Source organism: Cynocephalus volans, chromosome 12 (genome assembly GCF_027409185.1).
Source record: "Cynocephalus volans isolate mCynVol1 chromosome 12, mCynVol1.pri, whole genome shotgun sequence".
NCBI classification, from domain to species: domain Eukaryota; kingdom Metazoa; phylum Chordata; class Mammalia; order Dermoptera; family Cynocephalidae; genus Cynocephalus; species Cynocephalus volans.
The window spans coordinates 69,589,267-69,613,176 of record NC_084471.1 but is presented as its reverse complement, the minus strand read 5'-3'; the positions used below and the strand labels follow the sequence as shown (position 1 = coordinate 69,613,176).

At 38.4% G+C, this 23,910-nt stretch overlaps 1 protein-coding gene across 1 annotated transcript in view; it reads right to left on the bottom strand.

Annotated features, from left to right (window-relative positions):
• Window positions 1–14,170, bottom strand: part of LIMA1 (LIM domain and actin binding 1) — a 33,268-nt gene extending 19,098 nt beyond the window's left edge. The window contains exons 1-3 of the mRNA XM_063075358.1: window positions 13,741–14,170; window positions 2,188–2,272; window positions 1,161–1,309 (exon numbers count right to left, since the gene is read on the bottom strand). Of these exons, the coding sequence (XP_062931428.1) occupies window positions 1,161–1,309; window positions 2,188–2,272; window positions 13,741–13,890 (384 nt within the window). The 5' untranslated portion in view covers window positions 13,891–14,170. The remainder of the gene's footprint in view (window positions 1–1,160; window positions 1,310–2,187; window positions 2,273–13,740) is intronic.
• Window positions 14,171–23,910: the final 9,740 nt, after the last annotated feature.

Genomic DNA, 23,910 nt, shown 5'->3' with positions numbered 1-23,910 from the left:
AATCAAGATGAAATTATTTATTGCCCAGAGAATTAGTCCGCTAATACTACTGGATAATGCATACTTAATTATGTGGGGAAAAGAAGGCTTAACTCTGGAATACAGATTGTGATTTCTAATATGTACCAGTTTCAACCTGCCAAGGAACAAATAAAACTCAGTACTATTCTTCCCATTTTGTTAAAAACTTAGGACATCAAGAGATTAATGTTTGTAACTTGAAATCTTAGAAAGAACAAATGTTTGAAAGGTGTGTGTACATACGAATAAATAGCATTTAAAGTGCAACTTCAATTAAGCAGTTCTATAGTGTCAGCTTGCCAGTTAAGCAGAGAAAAATATAAAATGGAAAGACCCTCCATTCTACTTAGAATATAAAATTTTTGTGCTTACTGAGCACATCATCTTCCTGTCATTTCTCCCCCTTTTTCTTATCCATTATTCTACCTCTTTAGGAAATTGTTACATTGTAAGGATTAAAGATTAAGTAGACCATATATTGGATGATTCCTTTACATGAAATGTCCACAATAGGCAGATCCATAAAAACAAAGTAGATTAGTGGTTTCCAGAGGATGAGAGGATGGGGGATTTGGGAGTGACCGCAAAGTTATGGGGTTTCTTTTAGAGGTGATGGAAATGTTCTCGAATTACACAGTGGTGATGGTTGCACAATCTTGTAAATATGCTAAAAATCACAGAATTGTATATTTTAAAATGGTAATTTTGTTATGTGAATTGTATCTCAATAAAAAATTGCAAAAAACCCCATATTAATGTTGAACAAATCCAATATTTCTCTCCAATATTCTCCCTTCTTCCCTTAAAAACCAAAATAAAGTATGTATTTCTGTTAAAACTAATAAAACACTTCTTTAACAACATCAAAAAGATTAAGTAGAAGAACCAGGAAAACTCTCAATGATATTAATGGCTGGTAACATGACAAAAAAAAGAGTGAAGTGGGAATGAGGACTAGGAAAGCAAAGTCAGGATTAGAACACGGTAAAGATTACAAATGCAGCAAGAGTAGGATTTATGTGAAAAGAAAACAGCTAGGGGACCAGGGATAGAGGCAAGGCTTGAGGAAAGGGTCTAGTTCCAGTACTCAGTGACCATCTGCTGGATGAGTGAGTAAATGAAGGATGCAGAACACATACTGTATAGTTGGTTGAACTGCTTTGTTTGGACACAGCTGCCTGGTACTTGGCCATTCGATCCTTTATGGACGTTTCTGAGAGGCGTGGGAGTTCCAGATTTCGCCTATTCTCATTTCTCTCTGAGTTGAATGCAGAAGATGACAGCTGACCTGGAAGTATGCAAATAACGTGCTTTATCAGAAAATAAAATGCAATTCAAATGGTTTCCAGATTCTAAATTTTTGGCTATTGTAATCTAGTGGCCAATTTCTTCTATAAAAGTACAAAGAAGAAAATCGGGTAAATATAATTGTCATTTATAAGGTAATATTCACATACTTTCCTAACATTAAAGGAGAACCCTTACCATAACTAAGCATTGTATATTTTTAAATTCTGATGAATTTAACATGTGAAGAAAAATGAGATCTCAACGCTGTTTTAATTTACATTTCTTTGACTACTAGGAGGCTGATGATTTTCCTGTGTTTACTAATTTTTTCTTTTGTGAAATGTCTGTATATGCCCCCTTCCTAACATAATAATTCCACTCTCAAGGCATTATGTTACCACTAGTAACACAAGATAACCTGTCTTTTTTTTTTTTTTGTCTTTTTCGTGACCGGCACTCAGCCAGTGAGTGCACCAGCCATTCCTATATAGGATCGAACCCGCGGCGGGAGCGTCGCCACGCTCCCAGCGCCGCACTCTCCCGAGTGCGCCACGGCTCGGCCCTAACCTGTCTTAGTAGGGGATACAGCCCATCTAATGAAGCCTTCAAGCCCCAGATGACTGTGGAGCCAAAACTGCCTGTAGCACTTCACTTGTAACCCCTCAAAGGTACCCTTTGGTTACCACTGACAAAGACAAATTAAAAATATAAGAAAAGTTATTTATAGAGAGTAATGAGATTTGGGAATGGCTTGTATCTTACAGACAGACTTCCTTTTAATTTGTGTTACTCTTGCTTTAAAAGCATTGAAAAAAAGGTATTGCTACTAATGAGTACTTCCTAGAGGACTTCACATACACGGAACTCTCTGATTACCTGGGCCTATTTCCAAGTCATCCAGAGAATAGCTGTTTTCAGAGATCCTTCTTTCAGCTGCACTTCGGCTTTGGACCCGAAGAATCTGTTCCGAAAACAAAACCCAAACATAAGCTTTGCATAGAAGACGGGAAATCTTAGTGCAATGTTCAAAAAGAAGGCTTGCAAATCTTGTTTATAAATAAAATCCAGAAGAGATTAGATTTTATATTCCACAGAATTTTTAAAAATATAAATAGCAAGCACTACATATACATAGGGCAAAATAAGTAACTTTATATAGATGATGCTCTCTGCTAACGATCACTAACCAGCTTAGCCAGCAAGTCTTATACTTAAACAGTCATTGGAGGTGAATCCTCACATCTCGATGATAATGACATGTCCCTCCAAATTGCCAAGTCCTGAAGGCAATATCTGCTGTTTCCTTTCTTCATCCCACTTTATCCCTGTTGTTGCTGCCTTGGTTCATGCCATCTTTTCCCTGCTCTACTGCATTACATTTTTAATTGGTTCTTCATCTTCCAATCCAGTCTCTATGATACTGCCATTATCCCAGATAATACAAAGTAGTTATCCCAAAATATGAATCTACTTTACTCCCCTGCTCAAAATTCTTTCAGAATTCTCATCACTCCTTGAATTAAATTCAAATTGCTTAGTATTTCACAGACTTATTCTGTCTTTTCCCTACATACTTAGCCTCCTCTCTGCGTCTTCTCTGCCTCATCCTTTACCCTCCCCAAAAAGCAAACTGCAGAGAGGTCCATGATATTGTAAATGAGATTCCCTCCACCTGATTACCCTTTTGTCCTCCTGTTACCTAGCAAATGCCTGTTCCTTCAAGACTCAGTGTAAGCAATATAAAGTCCTCTCCTACATAAATTAGGTAATCTTTCCTCTGTTCCCAAGGTCACACTTCTGTTACAATGCTTATCAAATTGGGCTGATGCCTGTTAGCTCAGTTGGTTAGAGTGCAGTGTTATAACACCAAGGTCAAGGGTTTGGATCCCCTTACCAGCAAGTCACCCCCACCCCCTCAAGAAAACAATGCTTATCAAATTGCTGTGTGACTGTCCCTCTACTGGACTGTAAATTCACTGAGGGCAGAGACCATGTCTTTTCATCCATATATTTTCAGGATTTAAAGAAAAGTGGATGGTACAGATTTTCTGAGTAAAGTATTTTGTGATTCCTGTAAATCACTACATTTATCTCTGTCATATCTAGTGTAGATTTCAATTAAAGTTACAAATTATATTTTTTCCTTTGGATTTTAGAGACACAAATTATAATTTTTAAGACTGAAAAATAAACTCAAGAGAAAGCCACTTAGTGTCACAGAATATTCCCAGACGTAGTATACAGGGAATATGCTGTTTATTCAGCTCGTAATGGGAGCTTTCTACCAGTTCCTATCATTCAAATCTCATTTCCAGACAACTTGAAGTAGGAAATATATCTGAAATCCAGTATGAACAGACATAAGAATAAAATACTTAGCATGCTTTTGAATTGAACATTAATAAATAGTTATTAAACCTTTAAATTCAAAGGACTAATTAATTTAACAGTAAAGATTAAGAAGGTGAACTATCACTTTCACAAGTGTCTTTACGCCCCCTTGGAGACAGAAAACATGCCACTTCGGAAATCAGAGCCAAAGACTGCTTTGTCTGTATCATACCGATAGGAATAGTTTCTTACAAACCTAGTATACATTTAATATAATTTATCTCCAGTAAGGTTTGCTATTTACATTATTAATTGAATCTATTTTTGATAAAAACCAAAATATGCTGTAGCAACTCTAACCTTGCCACGTCATACTCAGGTCAGCTACACTAACATCAACCACATCCATGTATCTGACAGACAGACCTCCTGTTAATTTCCTATACTCTTGCTCCGGGAGCAGCCCCCCATCTAGAAACGAAGATCATCAGTCAAGGGGAAACAGTAGGTCTGGCAGGACACCCTCCATTCATACTTATAGGTTTTACTTTCAACACACTTCTCATTGGCTGATCATTAAAATAAAGCAAATTCCACAGATGTATCCAAACGCTCCTGTGCCATATGATAACCACAACAAAAATTAGAATTTTCAAGACTCAAAAAGGGAGAAAACCCGGAAAAACACTCTTAAAAAAAAAAGAAAGGAATGAGTTCTGCATTCTTAGTACAGATATTTACATTCCATTAAAGGTAAAGGTCAAGTATAATCCCAAGAGTATGTGTTACATGTTGTAACATGCTGAGAGTTCAGTTCTCTGTCTGGTTCTGGTCACAGGTCTCTGTCTTGTATGAAATCTCTGCGCCGGTATTACTGGGAGCAAGATCATTTAAACCAGAACATCCACACCCTGCCAGAGCAGAGGTTTTCTACGGTTTCAGATGCATAAAATTTCCCATCTTTGCTAGCTATTTACTTAAATCTCTGGGTTAAATAAAATAAGAACCCACCTCCACCACCAACCCCCTTTTTTAAAGCCTTCTGGTCCATGAGGGTATCAATACTCTAAATTCTTTCAATTACTACAAAAGTGAATGTGCAAAGCCATTTGGTCTTAGAGAAAAATAGGAAGAGAGAAATGTCTCTGGAAATCACAGTTATACTGACTATAGTTCTGAGGAGAAATACAACTCTGAGATGAGACAGATTTAAATGAGATCCCAGGTGAAGCAGTGAGCATTAATTTGAATAACTTTTCACCTCCAAACCACTCAAACATTAAGTATAACAAGATCTCAAATATATTTAAGATGAATTTTATGATCCACATTTTGAGTGGTAATAATCTGAGGTACAGGAAGAAGGAGGGGTTTCCTCCAATATTTCTCAAGGAAGTAAAAGAATACAATACACACATACACACACACACAGACACAACCCACCCACCCAGGAATTCAGATACCAAAACACTCTTCTGTAACAGACTTTCATCACATTTCAACCCTTTTTATTCAGATGCTTGAGGGAGCCTGACTCATCATAATCTATCAAAGAAAGAAAATACAAGACACTTTAAGACTTTCTGGAATTTCCTAAGGTTTGGCCTCACCCCACCCTCACAAGTCCTCCTTCCTGTCAGCTGACTACAACTCTCACTAGTGTGAATGCCCCTTAAATATTCTCTGTGAATCCGTAAATCAAATGCACCAACATGTACCAATAAGAGGCTAAGAGTTTGGTGCTTTTAGCCAGTAGTCCATAGAATTTTTTTCTGGAATTTTTTAAAAAGAAATAAAGTAAGTTAGGTTCTAAATAAGTAATAAAGTAGGATTTTCTATTCCTTCTACCCCTATTTGCAGAAAAAATTCTGTTTTAAATCTGATTCTCAAAACTTTACTTTACTGAGAGTCCTCTATCTCACTGAGATAATTCCTTCAGCCTCTCAAATTTGACCTTCCTTCAGATGCTCTCATCCCCCCAAAGTCAAGGGTGAAGGAAAGGTGGCTTTTAGGAAAAAAATGGGACTTTGTTGAACTATACATGGGGACTATGGGGTATAGATAAAACATAGCCTTAATTTCTCAAACTACTGAGAGAGAAGAATTTTTTCTTCAGTAATCCTCTTAGAAAAAATAGAGTTCATTTAAGTAAAACAATGCACACAGAAGGAGAACATCTTCAGGTGGTAATCTCCAGGTGGTAGGATTTCCTGACATTTCCTGTACTTCTAAGCATTCTACAAAAATTATGTGTTAGTCTTACAATTAGGAAAAAAGAAAAGGAAGGAGAGATAATATTTCATATCTATTAAATTAGGCTGATAACACCAAGATCAAGGGTTTGGATTTCCGTATCTGCCAGTTGCCAAAAAATACACAATCTATTAAGTTAATATAAATTTTTCTGTTAGTTCAATCAGGAAAATATTTTTTAAAAGAAAAAAATGAATATAAATAGATTAAAATGATAAAACCAAATGCTGATATAGCTTTGGAGAAAACTTGTATGTCCTTAGATTGTGCTACTGGTGTTATAAAACAATATAATCTTTGAGAACAAGCTGAAAATACGTAAGAAAAATGTTTAATGAATTACATCTTTTGACCATGATAACAGCACTTCAGTAATACAGCCCAAAGAAAATCACTAAAACGTTTCTGTCAAGATGCTTAGAGCTTTTCTATTACACCAGAAATGAATCTAATTATTGAGAAATGATTAATCAGTGTAATATCATATTGCCATAAAAGGATAACTACATGAACTAGGAAGAAACATAGGAAGGTCGATATAAAAAAGTAATAAAGAACACAAAACAGTGAGCATACAGTGACTAAAACCATGTAAAAACTAGTTGTGAAATGATAAAAAAGATCAAAAAGGACCAAGAGCCTTGTGCACAATTGTAAGGGTTACTCTTTTTTCCATGTTTACTTGACTTTTTCTTCTCGCTTCTGGTTTGCTGTGTGCGTTATTGTTCAGATGACTATTTAATTTACAAGATAAGAATAAGAAAAACAAAGCTCCCAAACCCACAAGCTTCTAACTCTAGAGTTCTAGTATAAATCTTTTGCACTCCAATATATTCCTTCTCTTCATTGCCCTGATGCTTTTCATTCAGTTAAGTATAAAATGTGGGAAGATAGTTAATGTCTTTGAGAATATATCTGTCGATATGTTTTCAATTTTTCCCAGTTTCCTTAGATTTCAAAGATATGTAGGGCCATGGCCAGTTGTTTCTATCCAATAAAGTTATTATAATATTCATGAAGATAGTGTCATATGGCAGAAGGGGAGTTACGTGCACCCCTTGTTCTGATGTTAATTAGTCACATGACATTGGGGGTATTAGTTAACTTCTCTGACCTCAGCTGTTTCTATCTGTAAAATTGGGACTGTAATATCTAACTGCCTGAGAGCAATTACCTGGATTAAATAACCTCTTAAAGCCTGTCTGGTTAAAGCGTGGTGCTGATAACACCAAAGTCCAGGGTTTGATTCCTGTACCAGCCAGCCACCAAAAAAGGAAAAATACAAAAACAAAAAAACCTCTTAAAGTCTCTTTTAGTCCTAAGATCTGTATATAAATGATTTTAATGGGATTTCTTACTCATTGTAACTCATGGATAAGTTAGAAGGCGAGAGGAAATGACTCCAATATATTCATCTGGATACGCACCTATGTTATCTAATCTAGGAGTGAGTTCAATAGAAGGAAGACAAAGGTGGTGATATCTGGGGGTCACATGAAGTCTTTCTGGCCCCCTCAAATTTTAAAGTAGCCAACATTGCTTAGAGAATGTTTCAGTCCCCTGATATTGCTTTTCAACATGTTGTATTGTAATGAAACTGGCTAGAAACCAGTAAGTCGTTAGAGGGCATGAAAGTAAACAGAGAAAAAGAGATGACTGATCTCCAGTTGGTACATCAAGGGCAGCCATTTACGGCAAGAAATAGTGAAGAAGAACAGAATTCCTTGACTGGCATCTTTACACCTGCATCCATTATTATCTTACCACAAAAGACTGAAAGCTACTAATTAAGACAGACTCAGAGCTATTAAGAGTAAATAAAACTTAATTTATACTGGCATTTGGTCTTTATGAGAAATGTACCGCTAGAGAGAGAAGTCAGAATAACACTGAAAGCAGTCTTATTTACATTTTGAAATTACAGAAGCTTTAAATTATAGGTGAATATGCTTAATCAGCAAAAACTTAAGTTTTAATGAGATATATGAGAAAGAGGGTATTGATGGAAAAATAAAGATAATTCTTATGTATGTTTAACAATAATATACAAAACCAGTTATCCACATTTAAAGCACTAGCAATAAAATTTTCCATAACAAAATTTAAAATCTACATTTAATAAGATAAAAATCTAACTTTAATAAAATAAAAAAGCTATTGGAAGTTAAATGTTAGGTCAACTTAAGATTTATGATTTGCTTAGCTCAGTTGGTTATAATGTGGTTCTGATAACACCAAAGTCCAGGGTTCAATCTCTGTATCAGCTAGCCACCAAAAAGAAAAAAAAAAAATTACGACTTGCTAATAAGCAAATTAAAGATATACTCCCCTACTTTAAGATAAATATATTAGACCCCACAGTGATGTTGACAGTTATTCAGATCCTTTTCCTCATATCTCTTTCCTCCCTAAACCCATTTTAAAATTATCCCTTAAACTATGCAATTAGTACCAATTATGAACATCCTCAGAACTGTATTCCTCTTGAAATACCAGAAAATTTACTTAAGACATATTAAGAAAGCAGAAGAAAAATTTTATTATAATATCAAGTAGATAAAGGAACACATGAAATTATTAACTATGAGAGGGGAAGATAAAATGTTATGGATATTTTTGCAACAATTTGGGGCTTCTCTACAGACACTTACCCATCCATCACGAACGCATACATAAATTGTTTCTTGGATGCAGATTATATAGATTAGTTGGCTATGGATAAGATATCCTATGAACGCAGATCAGACTTTAGCTTGGTTGCCTTATTTTCTGGGTTCATTTTACTACATCAGCACATATATATGCTATGTATCAGTGTTGTGTAAAACTAAACAAAATACTAAGTGTCACTTCCAGGAACTTACAAGAAGAAAAACCACAAAAATATTGGACCATTTGAAGGAGGGTGGTTTCATTCTCACGCTAACACTTAAGCTTCTGTTGGAGTTTTGATGCTGTCCATAGATATGATCCAGCTGATAAGAGAACAGAAATTCTGAGAGAAGCTGCGAGGCTAGGAGTCTAAGGGGAGAAAAGTAGCAAACAAGTGAAAAAGGGGATGGGGTGATGGAAACTTCCATCGTTATTTTAGATAGTTCTATTTTATCTAAATATACTGTTTTACCTTTGTAATATAAAACAAGTTAAAACGAATTAATGACTGACTAGAAGCATTACAAATACCATGAATAATGGAAAAAAGAAAAAAAGAAGAAAAGATGTCTTAATTCTATTCACTTATGGATAAACTTCTCATTACCTTCTCATTACTACCTCCTATCCTAGGTTAGTCCCCAAAGAGTGAGTGTGTTCATGTGTTTTAGAATTTTTGGTGAAGAGGCATTCTCTCTTCTCTCCTTTTTTCCTTTCTTTTTATCTAATTCCTCTCCTAGAGGATGGAAACATTTCCTGAAAGAGGCAGTAGTCAGCATCTGGGTAAAAGATTCAAGGGCTATCCACATTCCAGCCTTATTTCCTTGCATTATACCTAATTGGTTCAATCTTGACCCAAGGAAAAGAAAATAATTTTAATAGGTTATGAAGGTAGAAATATGTCATCCAAATATTTGGTCTTTACTCTCCTATCCAAGGATTTGTGTGGCCCAAATATGTCAGGAACCAAACAGACAGAACCAAGTCTTAAGGAGCCTTTCACATGTTCCCTGCATTGTTTGGTCATTCCTGGGGATGGAAGAAGAGGTACTTAATTCTTGACTAACTACTTCCTGGTCTCAAAAGATTATGGATTCAAATGTCAACATGACAATAACAGACCATTCATTATAACTAGTGGATTAGCTATGTTTTATCATAAAAGGATGCCCAGAATAGTTACTTCAGCTACCTAAGACTCAGATCAACACATACGTGAAATTGGAAATGCTAAACCACAATCAGTTTATGTCACTGTGGCATTTCTTTTTCCTAGTAATGATGATAGGTTACATTAATCCATCCACCACTCATTTACTCATAGGAATTAGAACCATCATATTCAACTAAACCACCTGACTTGAATAACCTTGTATGTTCACCAAAGGTAGAGAATAAGTGAGGAATAGCCCTTACTAAATTCTCATTATTTATAATTTACTTTAGTTCCACATTTCTTTTCTTCCTTTTCTTAAACAAACAATAAAAGCCAGGTTACTGACCACTGCAAAATAAAAACATCCTCACTTTGAAAGAAATTACAGAGTAGGCTATTAAAGGAAACATAATATAAGTACCCAAAGAGAAGTAAAAAAAATTCTACAGCAGGGTGAGAAGGGTTAATTTCTTTTTTTTTTCTTTTTATTTATTTTTTGGTGGCTGGCCAGTTGGGGATTCAAACCCTTGACTTTGGTGTTATCAACACCAAGTTCCAACCAGCTGAGCTAACCAGCCAGCCCAAGGGTTAATTTTATCTGGAAGAAACTGAGGTAAGCCCTCCCAGTCTTGATAAACCTTCAGAAGTCAGTAAGATTCAAAAGATAGCAATGGGGAGATGGGCATAAAATTTAGAGAATGAGAAGTAATCCAGGGTTTAGTATAAAATTGTCTATGAGACTAGAAAGGTATGTTGAACTCAGACTGTAGAGACTTGAATATTAAATACAGACTAATTCTGAGGCATCAAAAGTTTCTGATCAAGGGAGTAACATACATCACAACTATGTTTAGAAAAATAAATAGCAACAGTGTGGAAGATGGATGAGAGGAAAGAAATGAGAGGCCAATGGGGGAGGTTGTAACAATATCAAAGGCAAGACGTGATAAGGCTAAACCATTAACTAGACGTGGGACCAGAAAGAATGGCCCATACTTGAGAGATGTTTAGAGGTCAGACTTATTTAGAGGGCTTAGTAAGTGACTGACTAGGGGGAGGAGGCAGGCAAGGAAGAACTGATTCCAAGATTTATAAATCAGGAGACTGGGTGAATTGAGATGCTTTAAAGGATACCAGGGGTAGAGCCCGTTTTGGTTGAAAAGATACTGAGTTCTTTAGCCTTCTTGAATTTGAGGGCCTAAGAGATATTCACAAAGAGATGTCTGATCTGGCAGGCAATCAGAAATATGGGGCTCAAGGGGCTGGCCTGTGGCTCACTTGGGAAAGTGTGGTGCTGATAACACCAAGGCCACGGGTTCGGATCCCTATATAGGGATGGCCGGTTTGCTCACTTGGGAGAGCGTGGTGCTGACAGCACCAAGTCAAGGGTTAAGATCCCCTTACTGGTCATCTTTAAAAAAAAAAAATACATGGTGCTGAAGCTTTGGTTAAGATTTCAGGAATAGAATCTAAGTTTGGGATTCACCTCTAAGAGGCATGGAAACAAATGAGACTACACAGGGAAAGAGAAAAAGACAGAAAGCAGAGAAGAGACCAGGAAGAGAAAGGATGAAAAGTGGACATGGACGGAAGCCATCTCAGACAAAAGAGAGCAACAGACACTAGGCAAAGTAGAACTCAAGCCAAGTAACTTCACCTCCTGCAAACTGATAAAAAGATTTAGGAGAACTGGACATTAGACCACATATTTCCATTATTTATGTGCTCCCTGATACTGCTCAGCCAGTTAGTTGAGATTCAGTCCCGTTCCCTAAAATTCCATCATGGAACCAAAGAGTCATACAATTTGTACCCAATATATTCATTCGTCTCACTGATGTACTAATTTGTTAACTCTGAAATATACATTCTTACTTGTATAATCTTGTTCCTAAAAGGATTTCTAGTGTCCCTCCCATATTTCTCAAAGCTTTCTCCCCAAAGATCCAAATATATGTTTCTGATTAAAGTCTTATCCATGTTAAAGCTTAAATTATGTTAACAATAACCAAAACCTAGTTTCAAACTGATTACTTATTCTTTAATCTAAAGTAGACAAAACTTTTAACTTTTATTGAAATACTAGACAAACTTTAAAAAGTAATCTAGGTGTTTCCAACAAGGATAATGATGCTTGTTTAGAAACAGCTATAAAACCAATAGTGGCTGTGCTTTCTACTTCCTAAGCAGTCCATTAAGTGACAAATGACTATTTAATCAGGAAGTAAAAAATGGCACACACACACAAAACTACCAAACCTAAAAAAACCCAGTGAATCTGAGAACCCCTCCATCTTCCTATACCTTTAGCAACCATTGCCCAGGGCCATCAGCAATCTAGTAGGGTCTTTCTTTATATGGGAGTTCTTTCCACTCCAACTGGGCATAAAGAGAGAGGCTTGTTCTGACCCATCTCTCACTAGACATTTATGAGAAAAGAGTCTCTCACCAGATGCTTACACATAATCAGCATTTTTGTTTGCTGCAGTCCCAGACATTTCCTACCTTAGGCCAGTTTCAACAAGCACTCGCCTTTTGCACTGAATCTACATTGTGTGTGCTGCCATGACATCAGCTGTCCTACCCCTAGTGGGGTCTGTGAGGAGGAGACTTACAATGGTGCTTTGAGTCACAACAAAGCCCCTTCCTCTCTGTTTAGGATTTCTGACATTTTTTTCCTTCCATTTAAAATTATTCTTCCCATTTAAATTAAAAAAAAATTTTATTAAGACCATAAAGGGGGAAAGAGGGAGTTAGTTGCTAGGCCTAGAGGACTAAAAATTGAGAAGGAAGAGAGTTTATGAAAAGTCATAAAACTGCTTTGTGGTTACATCTTTTGCCAACTGGTTTCAGTGTTAAAGTAGACCTAAAGCAAAAAAAAAAAAAAAAAAAGTAGTCCTAAAGCTCATGCATAGAAACGGGTTCTAGCTTTACAAAATTTAAAAATTATTCCTATCCTCAAACATGACCTCCGAACACTCAAGAACTTTTCTAGGCAGGAAAGTGACTGGCACTGCAAGTTACGGGAAGGGACTGACAATCTTACCTTAACATAACTGAGGACTGCAGAATAAATTATATATTTTTTATCTCAGAAAGAATGCTTCATACTATTACTTCACAAATATAGGGATTTGGGCCAAATATTTTGCTTAGAAAATCCAGCTTTCCCACATAGATGGAATCCAGAGTAAATGATGGCTTTGCTCCCTGTCAGATCTGTTTATTTCATTATAATGATTGTTACAACAAACCATCCCCATGTACAAAGCCAGATATGTAGGAAAGTATGAGAAAACTGGAAAAATTTACCAGCTCTGCAGGCCCTTGGATTGTGTTATAAGTCACCAGCATATGTAACTCATTTTCTAGTTAAGTAATTCCCTCTGGGGACTTGGTCTGCAATCCACATGAAGGATCAAATTTCATTAGCAGTTGTAGGAAAATGCAACCCTGTGCATTTGCAAGTCAAAACTCCTGAAAACTACAGCTAGTCTGGCTATCTTCATTGATTTTTCTTGGGAGAGGATTTTAGCTGAGAGAAAACATTTGTTGGAAGGCACAGACAAGGAAGTTGAGAAGAAGAGGAGGGATTCAGCTAGCAAAGAGACAACTAAGCCTCAGTCTTAATGTTAAACTCTGGCCTTAACACTCAGTCTGCAGCTGTGTCCAAGCAGAGAAAGAGATTCAGCAGTAATTCCACCCCCAAAGCTACAAATGACAAAAGGCACAGGAAGACAAATTAAAAGGGCAAGTGTACAAAAATACACAATCCAATCGGTGTCAAACTCTCTTCATTTTCTAGATATCAACTTGAATCCCAATGTAAGCTTGATTTAACATGAAATTGGGTTGGAAACTCACAAATCTTAGCGTCTATGTCAATAATCAACTTTAGACTTATTAACTCATCTAACTTGAATCAAAAGAAAAACCGACCATATATTTGCCTCTACACAAACTGTCTAGATTAAAGAAACAGCTTTGTTTAGTACATGAATTGGCTTTCTCAAGTTTTAAACCCACCCAATTCTTACCTTGGTTTGAGTTGGTTCACCTTTCTCAAACATCATCTTAAGCCTGTTCAACGGAACATTATATTTCTCTATTTTGCCTGAAGCTTCTGGGTTTTCACTGTTTGCTGATTTTTCTATTTCATGCCTGGACTGTCCCAGACAATTTTCCATTTTTTTACTTTCTGTTGAGTGGTCTTTAAGCTTCTCACTGTCCTCAATGAGGGGATACCGATATTGAATTTGGGCTTCAGGAGGTGATCCGAATCTAGGTCTGGGGTGGATTTGTTCCTCTTGATCAGCTTTGGCTCCAGAAGCAGAGTGGCTTGTCACTTCAGCAGGAGGACGGTCAACTCTGTGCCTAGTCTCAGTGCTGCTGTTGCGCAGAGAGTCTGTGGGAGACTCTGCTCCCCGCACTGGGTTCTCCCACTTCTTCTTTAACACAGTCAGCGTCCCCCTTCTAAAGCGCTGGGGGAGATTCTCAGTGTTCTAGAAGAACAAGAAGTGAGTGCCAGTTATAACTTGCCTGCTGAAACATTCAAACATGCTGTTCTTTGTAAAACGAGAGTTAAAACTCCAAGCTGCTCCTGCTCCACTGCCGTTTCAGACAGCTGTGAACACTTAACTGCCCTGCCACATGGAGAAAGCACCCACCCAGGAGAGAGAGGGGGGAAGAGAGAAAAAGTCAGGAGCTCAAGCAGGAAGTGATAAAACAGGATAGCCTTATAAGGACAAAACGAAAAGAAAGGAGATCCCAGATCTAATGATAGGTACATTAGAGACAAGAGATTTTTAACCAAAGATGTGAGGAGAAAACAAGAAAGAAAAAGCAAAATACCAGGTATTTTAAACACTAACTATGCATTTACAAAAGTTCATCATTACACACCACAAACATTGGTGAATTCTGCTGGGTTTTTTTCTTTTAAATAAGACAAAGATGCAGGATGGCTGAAACCACACGATACCAATAATTATGAATAGTAGTATCAAAGATTGGAACTATTCACAGAAACCTAAACAAGCCACCAGACTTTTACAAGTATTTGCATAAATGATATTTAGTTATATATGACATAATTTACATGCATATAAGCAAACTTTATTTTTACATCAGAATCTAATCCTCTTTTTTCCTACTCTTTTCTACATGTTTATGCATAAATTCCCAGTTACCAGTAAAATCACTATTTTACTAATCTTTTGGTTGAAAAATATGCAGGCTTCTTATGAAAACCACACCACCACCCACTCTGATCATCAAAGGACATTTACATATTTACATATCTAAGAGTTCACTTTCACCTCAGTCAAAAACAGAATTAATTTGTATTTATAAGACAGATGAAAAATAACCTGGAAATTGTCACTGTTGTTCCACAATAATAGAGGCAACATGCTTGTTGAAGTAAAATTAAATGTCCGGTACGTTGCAAGTACTCCTAAATACACTGAACAGCACTGTCTTCCCAACAAACTGCGACTGCAAACTCCAGTACCTTCTTTTTCTCCATTCCTGCAGTCTGTGACTCACACTCTCTCAATTAATAAAGAAAGGACAAACAACCTATGACTGAAAGACTTCGGGGAATTAAACAGGATTAGCAGCTATATTGGGAATTAAGTCTCTCACCCTATTACTCTTCTGAATACACTCTGAGAGCCGCTTCATCAAGCAGCAACAAGGCTTGGGGAAAAAAGTTATAGAACTACTTGATTCTAGTGTTTAAATCTTACCTTACAAAATGATTCACTGGGGGAAGCATGTATGGGCCAGAGATACAATCAGCATAAGACGTTTTCTTGTTGGACAAGAGAGAATTAAAAAAACAGCTCCAGAAGCTGGCACTACCTTAATTGCCAGCAGCACTCTTGGCACTGTACTACCTCATGCCACACAATGGGTGAGTCATCTAGTTCTCCAACTTCACCTGCCCCACCTTGCCCCACTGGAGTCCAGAGAATCAAAGTGGCATTTTGCCTTGGTAACTGGACACTACTTTTCTCAGATACATTCATGTGATCAGAGCATATTTATTGACATGGTAAAATACTCATAAGATACTTTTGAGTAAAAAAAGCAAATTAGAAGACATGATCCCATTTTACACTACGCATGTATATTTATAAATATAAGCACACAAAAGTAGTCTGGAAGAAAAGACATTAAGATGGTTATCTTTGGATAGTGGATTATAGGCACTTGTATTTTCTGGTTTTTTTTTTTTTTTTTTTTTTTCTTTTTACAATAAATGTATGTTTACTGCATAATAAAAATGAATGCAAAAATAAAATTATACATCATTTTCATATCATGAAAAAACTTCTACAGAACGTTAAATTATTTTATCGTTATTGTAAGCAGCCTGAAAACTGTCATTTCTACTTTACTTGTGATGGCCTGGAAGAAATTTGTGTGGCACCAGCACACAAACTGTGAGTACCAGCAATTTCCAAAGCAGGGCCTGAGTGGAGGACACCCTTTAAGGGCATTTTCAGGAGAAATAAGTGTGCTCTTTTATTAAAAGAAGGTCTTAAGAATCCAAGTTCCAGGGTGTTCGGGGAGAAGGGAAATAGGAAGGGGAAGGACAGAACAGTGTGGTCTGAGGGCGCTAAAGGCTCCACACCCTTAAATCACTCCCAGGAGCACTACCCAGGCCATGCGCGTCTTTAGGGCCTGAGGCAAGCAAAGACCAGGAAGAAAAAGAAGGAATAAGGTACAAAAGAAAAGCAACAGCTAAAAGCAGTTTGGGCAATACGATGAAGAGTATTAGACTGAGACAGTGTGGGTTTCCACTGGCTAATGGATTACAGATTACTTATAATACTTCCTTCTCTTTCTTTACTTGTATCTTCTACAAGGAAAATTTATTACTTGTATAATCCATCTCCATCCAGCCAAGTGACTTTGGGCAAGTTTCTTAATTTCCGGAAACTACTATACAAAGCTATCGTGGAGAATAAATGAAAGTATATTAAAGCAGGTAGGGTAGTATTTGCACTTAGTAAGTGGCAACAATTACTATTAAATGGGTGGGCCTCCCTATTCCTCCAGCCATACCTCACAACGGTGGATCAACCATGTTCAACCACAGTGCTCAGTCACCTCCTAAATCCTGAAGTTGGGTTGCAGTCTCTTACTGTTCTTTCTACTCTCTCTACAGACTCTCCTGTCCCAGGCTGAGGGTAAGTGGCACAAAATAAGGTGAAGTTCTTCTTGATCTCATTTGTATCAAGGTTTTAACTATTTCCCAAGTATTTTCCTAGAATAAGGCAGTGGGAAATGATGGGAGTTGAAAGTTTTCAAGGTCCACACTGGTTGCTACACTATCAAAGCCTCTTTCCTCCAAGTGACTGACATCCAGCATGCTGTTCATTCTACCCAGCAAGGCTGAGAATCTCGGCAGATGTTGCCCAGAAGATACAACACAGCGTCCTTGCAGGAGCATTAGACTTGAAATTGGGATGAGTCATAGCTCTGTCACTCTGAGATATATGACCTTGGATAAGTCCCTTTCCTCCTTTGGATTTCAGTTATTCTACCTGTAAAATGAAGAGGCTGGGTCAAGCAAGCTTTAATCTGAAATCTTTGAAGGGATATCCTTATTTTAAAATCAGGAGGATGTTTGATAGCATACAGTAGTTGGGATGGAAACACGGACCACCTGGATGTACTGCCTCCAAGGAAAGAAAGAAATTCCTAGATTGAGAGCTTCTCAGAAAAGTGGTAGCCAGTATTATGGAGCTGAGTGTCCACATGGCACAGATTTCAAGAAATGATATATTCCATGCTTGAAAAGAAGTGATATATTCCATGCTTGATAAGAACCTGAAAATATGACGGATGATGGTATTAATGGCCTATGTTCCTGTGTCCTAGGTGTAAGTGGAAGAGGAAGGAAAAGGAGTAAATTTCTGGGAATCTAGGCTATCATGTAACCTGATTCCCTTGCTTCTGAGTATTTCTCTAAATTGCTTTCCAGAGTAAAATGTAGGTACTTTTCAACATGGTCAGTTACTTCATAAATTTATGTGAACATTTTCCCCTGTTCTTCAGAGGGAGACAAATCAGACTTTTGTAAGTCCAGGGGATCTTAAAAGCAACCCTCTGTCATTAGCAGAAAATTTGGTGAAATTTGAATAAAGTCTATAGCTTAGTTAGTAGCAATGTACCAATGTTTTTCTTAGTTTTAAGAAATGGACCATAAGATGTTAACATTAGGGGAAGCTACAAGAAGGTATATGAGAACTCAACCTTTTTCTTTTTGGCAGCTTGCCAGTGTGGGCATCCAAACCCTTGACGTTGGTGTTACCAACACTGCACTCTAACCAACTGAGCTAACTAGCCAGCCCAAGAACTCAATCTAATTACTCTAAGTCCAAAATTATTTCAAAATAAAAAGTTTGGCACAGCATTATAACACCACGGTCACAGTTTTGGATCTCCATACCAGCCAGCACCCCCCCTCAGGAAGCTGTTCCCCACACCAGCACCCCAGGTGCTTTGGCTATTCCAGCTGTGGCTAAATTGGCCCCAGGTGTGGCTAGGCCCACAGCTTTGGAAAATACAAGCCAGATGCCTTGGCTGTATCCATGTGGTGTTAGGTCTGCAGACTTACAGAATGCCAGAGTTGAGGAAGCTTGGGAGCCTCCACCCTGATTTCAAAGGATGCATGGAAAAGCCTGGGGGCCCAGGAAGAGATCTGTCACAAGGGTGGAGTCACCACAGAGTCTTCACTAGAACAATGCTGAGTGGAAACATGGGGTTGGAGTTGCAGCAGAATAACTCCACCAAGGCCATGCCAGTGGAGTTGTGAGAACAGGACCACCATGGAGACACCAGACTGGTGGAACTACCAGCATGCAATGCCACCCTGCAAGAACTGAAGCACAGCCTCAGACCAGGAAAGCCATAGAAGTGGAGCTGCCCGAGGACTTTGGGACCCAATCCCTGTACCAGCATGCAGAGGACCTCGAACATGGAGTCAAGGTACCTGTGAATCTTTCGAGCTGTAAGATTTAATGCCTGCCCTGCTGAGTTTTGGACTTGCTTAGGACCTGTTACCCCTTTCTTTTGGCCTATTTCTCCCTTTTTGAATGGGAATATGTACCATATTCTTGCCCCACCATTGTATCTTGGAAGTAGATGACTTGTTTTGATTTCACAGATGGGACTTGAAACAAGTTAAGACTTTGGGTACAAAATGAATGTATTTGTATGTGAAAAGGACATGAGTTTTGGGGGCCAATGGCAGAAAGCTGTGGATTGAATGTCCCCCTAAACTCATTGAAGCTTCAATTGTGTTCCCTAAGTTTTATGTATTAGAAACTTGGCCCCCACTGTGACTGCTGGGAGAGTGGGAAATCCTCTTATGGTAATTGAAAGCTGGGGCCTTGAAAAGGTGATTAGATTGTAGGACCATGGCGTAATGAATGGATTAATAATGGTGGTCAGGAGTGTGGTTCTGAGGGCTTTAAAAGGACAGCACATGACAGCTTCTCTCTCTCTCTGCTCCATCATTTTTTGCCATGTGAGATGGCTGCATTGCTGCATTGCTGTAAAGCCACCACCAACAAAAACCTTCACCAGATGTGTTCCCTGGATGTATTAGTCCATTTTTCCTGCTTATAATAAAATACTTGAAACTGAGTGATTTATAAAGAAAATGAAATTTATTCCTTACAGTTTCTGAGGCTGGGAAGTACAAAGTCCATCTGGTGGTGGCAACAGTGACCCAGGGGACTCATTGCAAGATGGTGAAAGAGAGAAAAACAGACTCTCCCATTCTTTTAAAGCCCTCAGAACCACGCCTGACCACCATTTTTAATCCATTCACTACTGCACAGTCCTTCGATCCAATCACCTCTTCAAGGCTCCACTTTTCAATTACCATAATAGGATTTCCCACCCTCTTAACAGTCACAGTGGGGACTAAGTTTCTAATACATAAAACTTGGGGAACACAATTCAAGCTTCAATGAGTTTTGGGGGGACATAATTCAATCCACTACACTGGACGTTGGACTTTCCAGCCTTTGAAACTGTAAGTAATAAATTTCATTTGCTTACAAAGTGCCCAGTTCTTTGTATTGTTACAAGCAACAGAAATGGATTAATATACTCCCCTTTTAAAAATTCCTTCCATGTTTTCTGTGACACCCCTTCTTCCTAGATTTCTTCCCATTTCTCTGGACACTCCTCAGTTTTCTTTACAGGTTTCTCCTCCTCTGTCCCTCCCTTATACAGTGGGGTCCCTCAAGGTTTTGTCTAGGGTGCCCCACTTTCATCACTTTACATATTCTCTGTAGATGATGTCATCCACTCCCTGGTTTCACCCGCCAGCTATCTGTTGAACTCATAACCTATAACTCCAGCCAAACCTCTCTCCTTATCTACCAACTCTACCTGGAAATCCCATAGGCAACTTAAACCCACCCTTGCATAAGCCTGAAACCTTCCTTTTTTTCCCTTCACTCCTCACTCTTTAATCTGTTTCTCTTCCTGAATTCTCCATCTGGGTAAATGTGATAATTATCTTTTCATCTGTCAGGTGTTGCCGGTTCTCTTACACCTTCATGCTGTGCATGTGCTGCTTCCTCTGTCTAGGAGACAATGCCTGTGCCACTTGCTTGCCCCCTTTGCTTAGCTAATTCCTATTGGTCCTTCAGAGTTCAGCCAGGCACCTGCTTCTTCTGAGAAGCCCTCCTTGATGTGTTATAGTACAGGTTAAGGGCCCCTCCTAAATTCTCCCCCAGCACCTTGAGTACTTTGAAATGGTACTTATCACACCTGGATTGTAAGCTCTATTTTCTATTTTCCAAACTCTAAACAGTCCCTTGAAAGCAGAGAATACATCTTATTCCACTTGTGACTTCAGCACCTGGTACATCTCAAGATGCTCCATATACGTCTGCCTACACTCCTGGTGTTGACTTCTCTCATCCCACTCTGTCTTGAACCTAGTCCAATCAGGTCTTTATCCCATGATTCCCGAACAGCACAAGGTGACTAATGACCTTCATGTTACCAATTCCAGTGGTCAATTCTCAGCTTATCTGTGTGATTCTGTTAACTCTCCTTCTGGAAAAATGTTCTTCACTTGGCTTCTGGCACCTTGTTTCTACTGCTATTTCACTGACTGCTCCCCCTCTGTCTCCTCTGCTGGTTCCTCCTTATCTCTCCAACCTTTAAACAACAAGGCACCCCTGAGCTCAACTGTCAGACCTACTCTCTTCTCTGTCTACACTCACTCCCTAAGTTATCTTATGCATCTCACAGCTTTAAGTACCACTAATTCTTTGATACTCACCCATTTTATCTCTAGCCCAGATCTCTTCCAATTCCAGAATTGTACATCCAAGTTCCTACTTGACATTTCCACTTGGATGTCTTAATAAAGCACTTCACATTTAACATGTCCAAAACCGAGCTTCTACTATTTCCCCCCCTCCAAACCTACTTTTACTGCAGTCTTCTCCATCTCAATTAGTAGCATTTTAATTTAATTTAATGGTGTTTGAGCCAAAAACATTGTTGCCACTCTTGATTTTTCTCCTTCTCTCTACCTTCAATATAAATCCTAATCTCTTCTCATTGCCTATACTGCTACTACCCCAGTCCAATCCATTATTACATCTTGCTTAAATCATTACAATGGTCTCTTTATTGGTTTCCAAGCTTCTGTTCCTCTACATTCTCTTCCTCCTCTTTTTAAAATTTAAGTCAGGTCACATCACTCCTTTGCTCATAAACCCTCCAAAGACCTCTTGCATGCAGAGTTAAAGACCAGGTCCTCACAATGACCCTCTAAGACCTTTCTCTTCCTAGTCCTCACACAACCCAAGACTGTTCTTGCCTCCGGGCATTTGCACATGGTATTTCTTCTGCCTGAATCTTTCTTCTCCTTGGTTCATGTCCTCAGAACTCTGCTCAAATGTCTCCTCACCTGGTCTTCCTTGACCACTCTACACTCTATCCTTGCTTGATTCATGTTGTTTCACAACACTAGTCACTACCTGACACAATTTCTTTGTCGCCTGTCTTTCCCATTAGAATGTAAACTCCAAGAGGGCAGAGATGTAGTCTGTATTCTTTGCACCTAAAACAATGCCTGACATGGAACAGGTGCTCTGTGAAAACCTGCCAAATGACTGACTGAAAGGAAAGAAGGAAGAGAAAAAACAGGCAGGAGAGAAAAGGGAAGAAAAGAAATCAGCACTTGAGTGAAATAGTGGTAGCTTTTTCTTATAATGCACTGAGGAGATCTATTTTTGAATTACAGGAAAATTAAGCCAAGGACCTGGTCACTATTACCCCCTTACAGAGAACAAATTGACAAGGGCATGTTATACACTAATTTAAATAAGTTAGGTACTAGAAACTGCCAGGAGGATGTTTTTGTAATGCCAGCCATACTAAAGAATTCTTCCCCAAACATGTGAGTTTTTTTCCTTGTAAGATTAAATCAAGATAGATTTCAAAAGAAATACATTATCTAGCCCAGCTGGAAGTTGGCAGGCAGGGAGAATAGAGAATGGATATTAGCAGAGAGCTTATTCTGGAGGTTTTTGCCTTTGATGGATCCTGTAGTTAGGAAACTTGCTAACTACACTGGACAAAGAAGTTTGCTTTAAACAAAGAACCCCGGGCTGGCAGGTTAGATCACTTGGTTAGACTGTGGTGCTGGTATCACCAAAGTCAAGGGTTGGATCCCCTTACCAGCTGGCTGAGAAAGAAAAGAAAGAAAACAAAGAAAGAAAACCCAGAGGATGACATCAGCTACACAGCTACTACCATTTAAATGCATAGATATAGAAATTCTGGTTGTGTGATCTGGAAAAAAGGATGAGCCTAGGAAACCCTGAGTCCTTTATTTTAAGGGCAAATTTCCAATTTAATTTCCTTTTTTTTTTTTTTTTTTTACTGGAACATAGTTGATTGTGTATATCTGTGGGGTGCAGCATTGTGTATCAATACCCATGTGCAATATGTGATATTCAAATCAGGATAATTAGCATATTCAACATTATACAATGTAATTGACTTTCGTGACACTTTTTACGTCCTGAGTTCTAATTTGAGCAGAAGTAATCGTAGTTAGCCATTTTACTAACCTCAGGCAAAGCACTTGGCCTTCTGTCCTCCACTCAACACAGGAAAGAAAAAGTGGCTCAAAAGTGGAATCTCGGGCCGGCCCGTGGCTCACTCGGTAGAGTGTGGTGTTGATAACACCAAGGCCCCGGGTTCGGATCCCATATACGGATGGCCGGTTCGCTCACTGGCTGAGTGTGGTGCTGACAACACCAAGTCAAGGGTTAAGATCCCCTTACCGGTCATCTTAAAAAAAAAAAAAAAAAAAAAAAAAAAAAAAGTGGAATCTCAGTGAAAAAAAATAAAATTCCCTGCATCTCAGCCAAATTCTCCTGAGCACATGGCTCACAAATCAGACCAGATGGCACAAATGTCCAGCTCAGCTGACACAGAACCCAAGCCCCACAGAAGCTGTATGTGGCTTGGCTGCACAGGCTCGGCTCATGAATTCCATGTGCACTGGGGGCTTCTGAATACTTACACTTCTCTTCTTTTCCATGTTTGCTTCTTCAGCTGCTTTCTGGTACCTTCAGAGAAGGGGAGAAAAAAGAGAATGCCCTCAAATTAAACTTACGTTTTCACTCTTTCAATCTTTAATAAAACCACTTCTGTGTACCTATTTCTGCCGGCAGTTGTCTTTAATTGATCGTCAGAAGCAGAAAATCAGAGCAGCCCTTGCTTCCTGTGACTGCTCCAGTCATGTACTCTGACATAACAGAAAGACCCAAGTGTAGGAGGCCAAATGCTGGCAAACAACTGGACAAAGCAGAAAGTCTGGGCTTCAAGTCCCAGTTTTGTCACTTAGCTGTGATCGCTGACAAGTCACTTAATGTCTCTAAGCCTCAGTTTCCTTACCTAGAAAATGGCTTTATAACCTACTTCCAGGGTTGCTGGGGAGATTAAATGAGATCACGTGTGTACAAATGCTTTGTAATAACTCAAGTACATATGGCACTGCATTAATTCTAAGATTCACATTTCCTCCCCAAAATTAATGTCTCTGAAATCTTACAATTGTTGTCAGCCAAATGGTTGAGAGGTAGACACACTTCCTATACATGTGTGAATTTAGTCTAAGTTACTGATATTGCCATTTTGGCTCA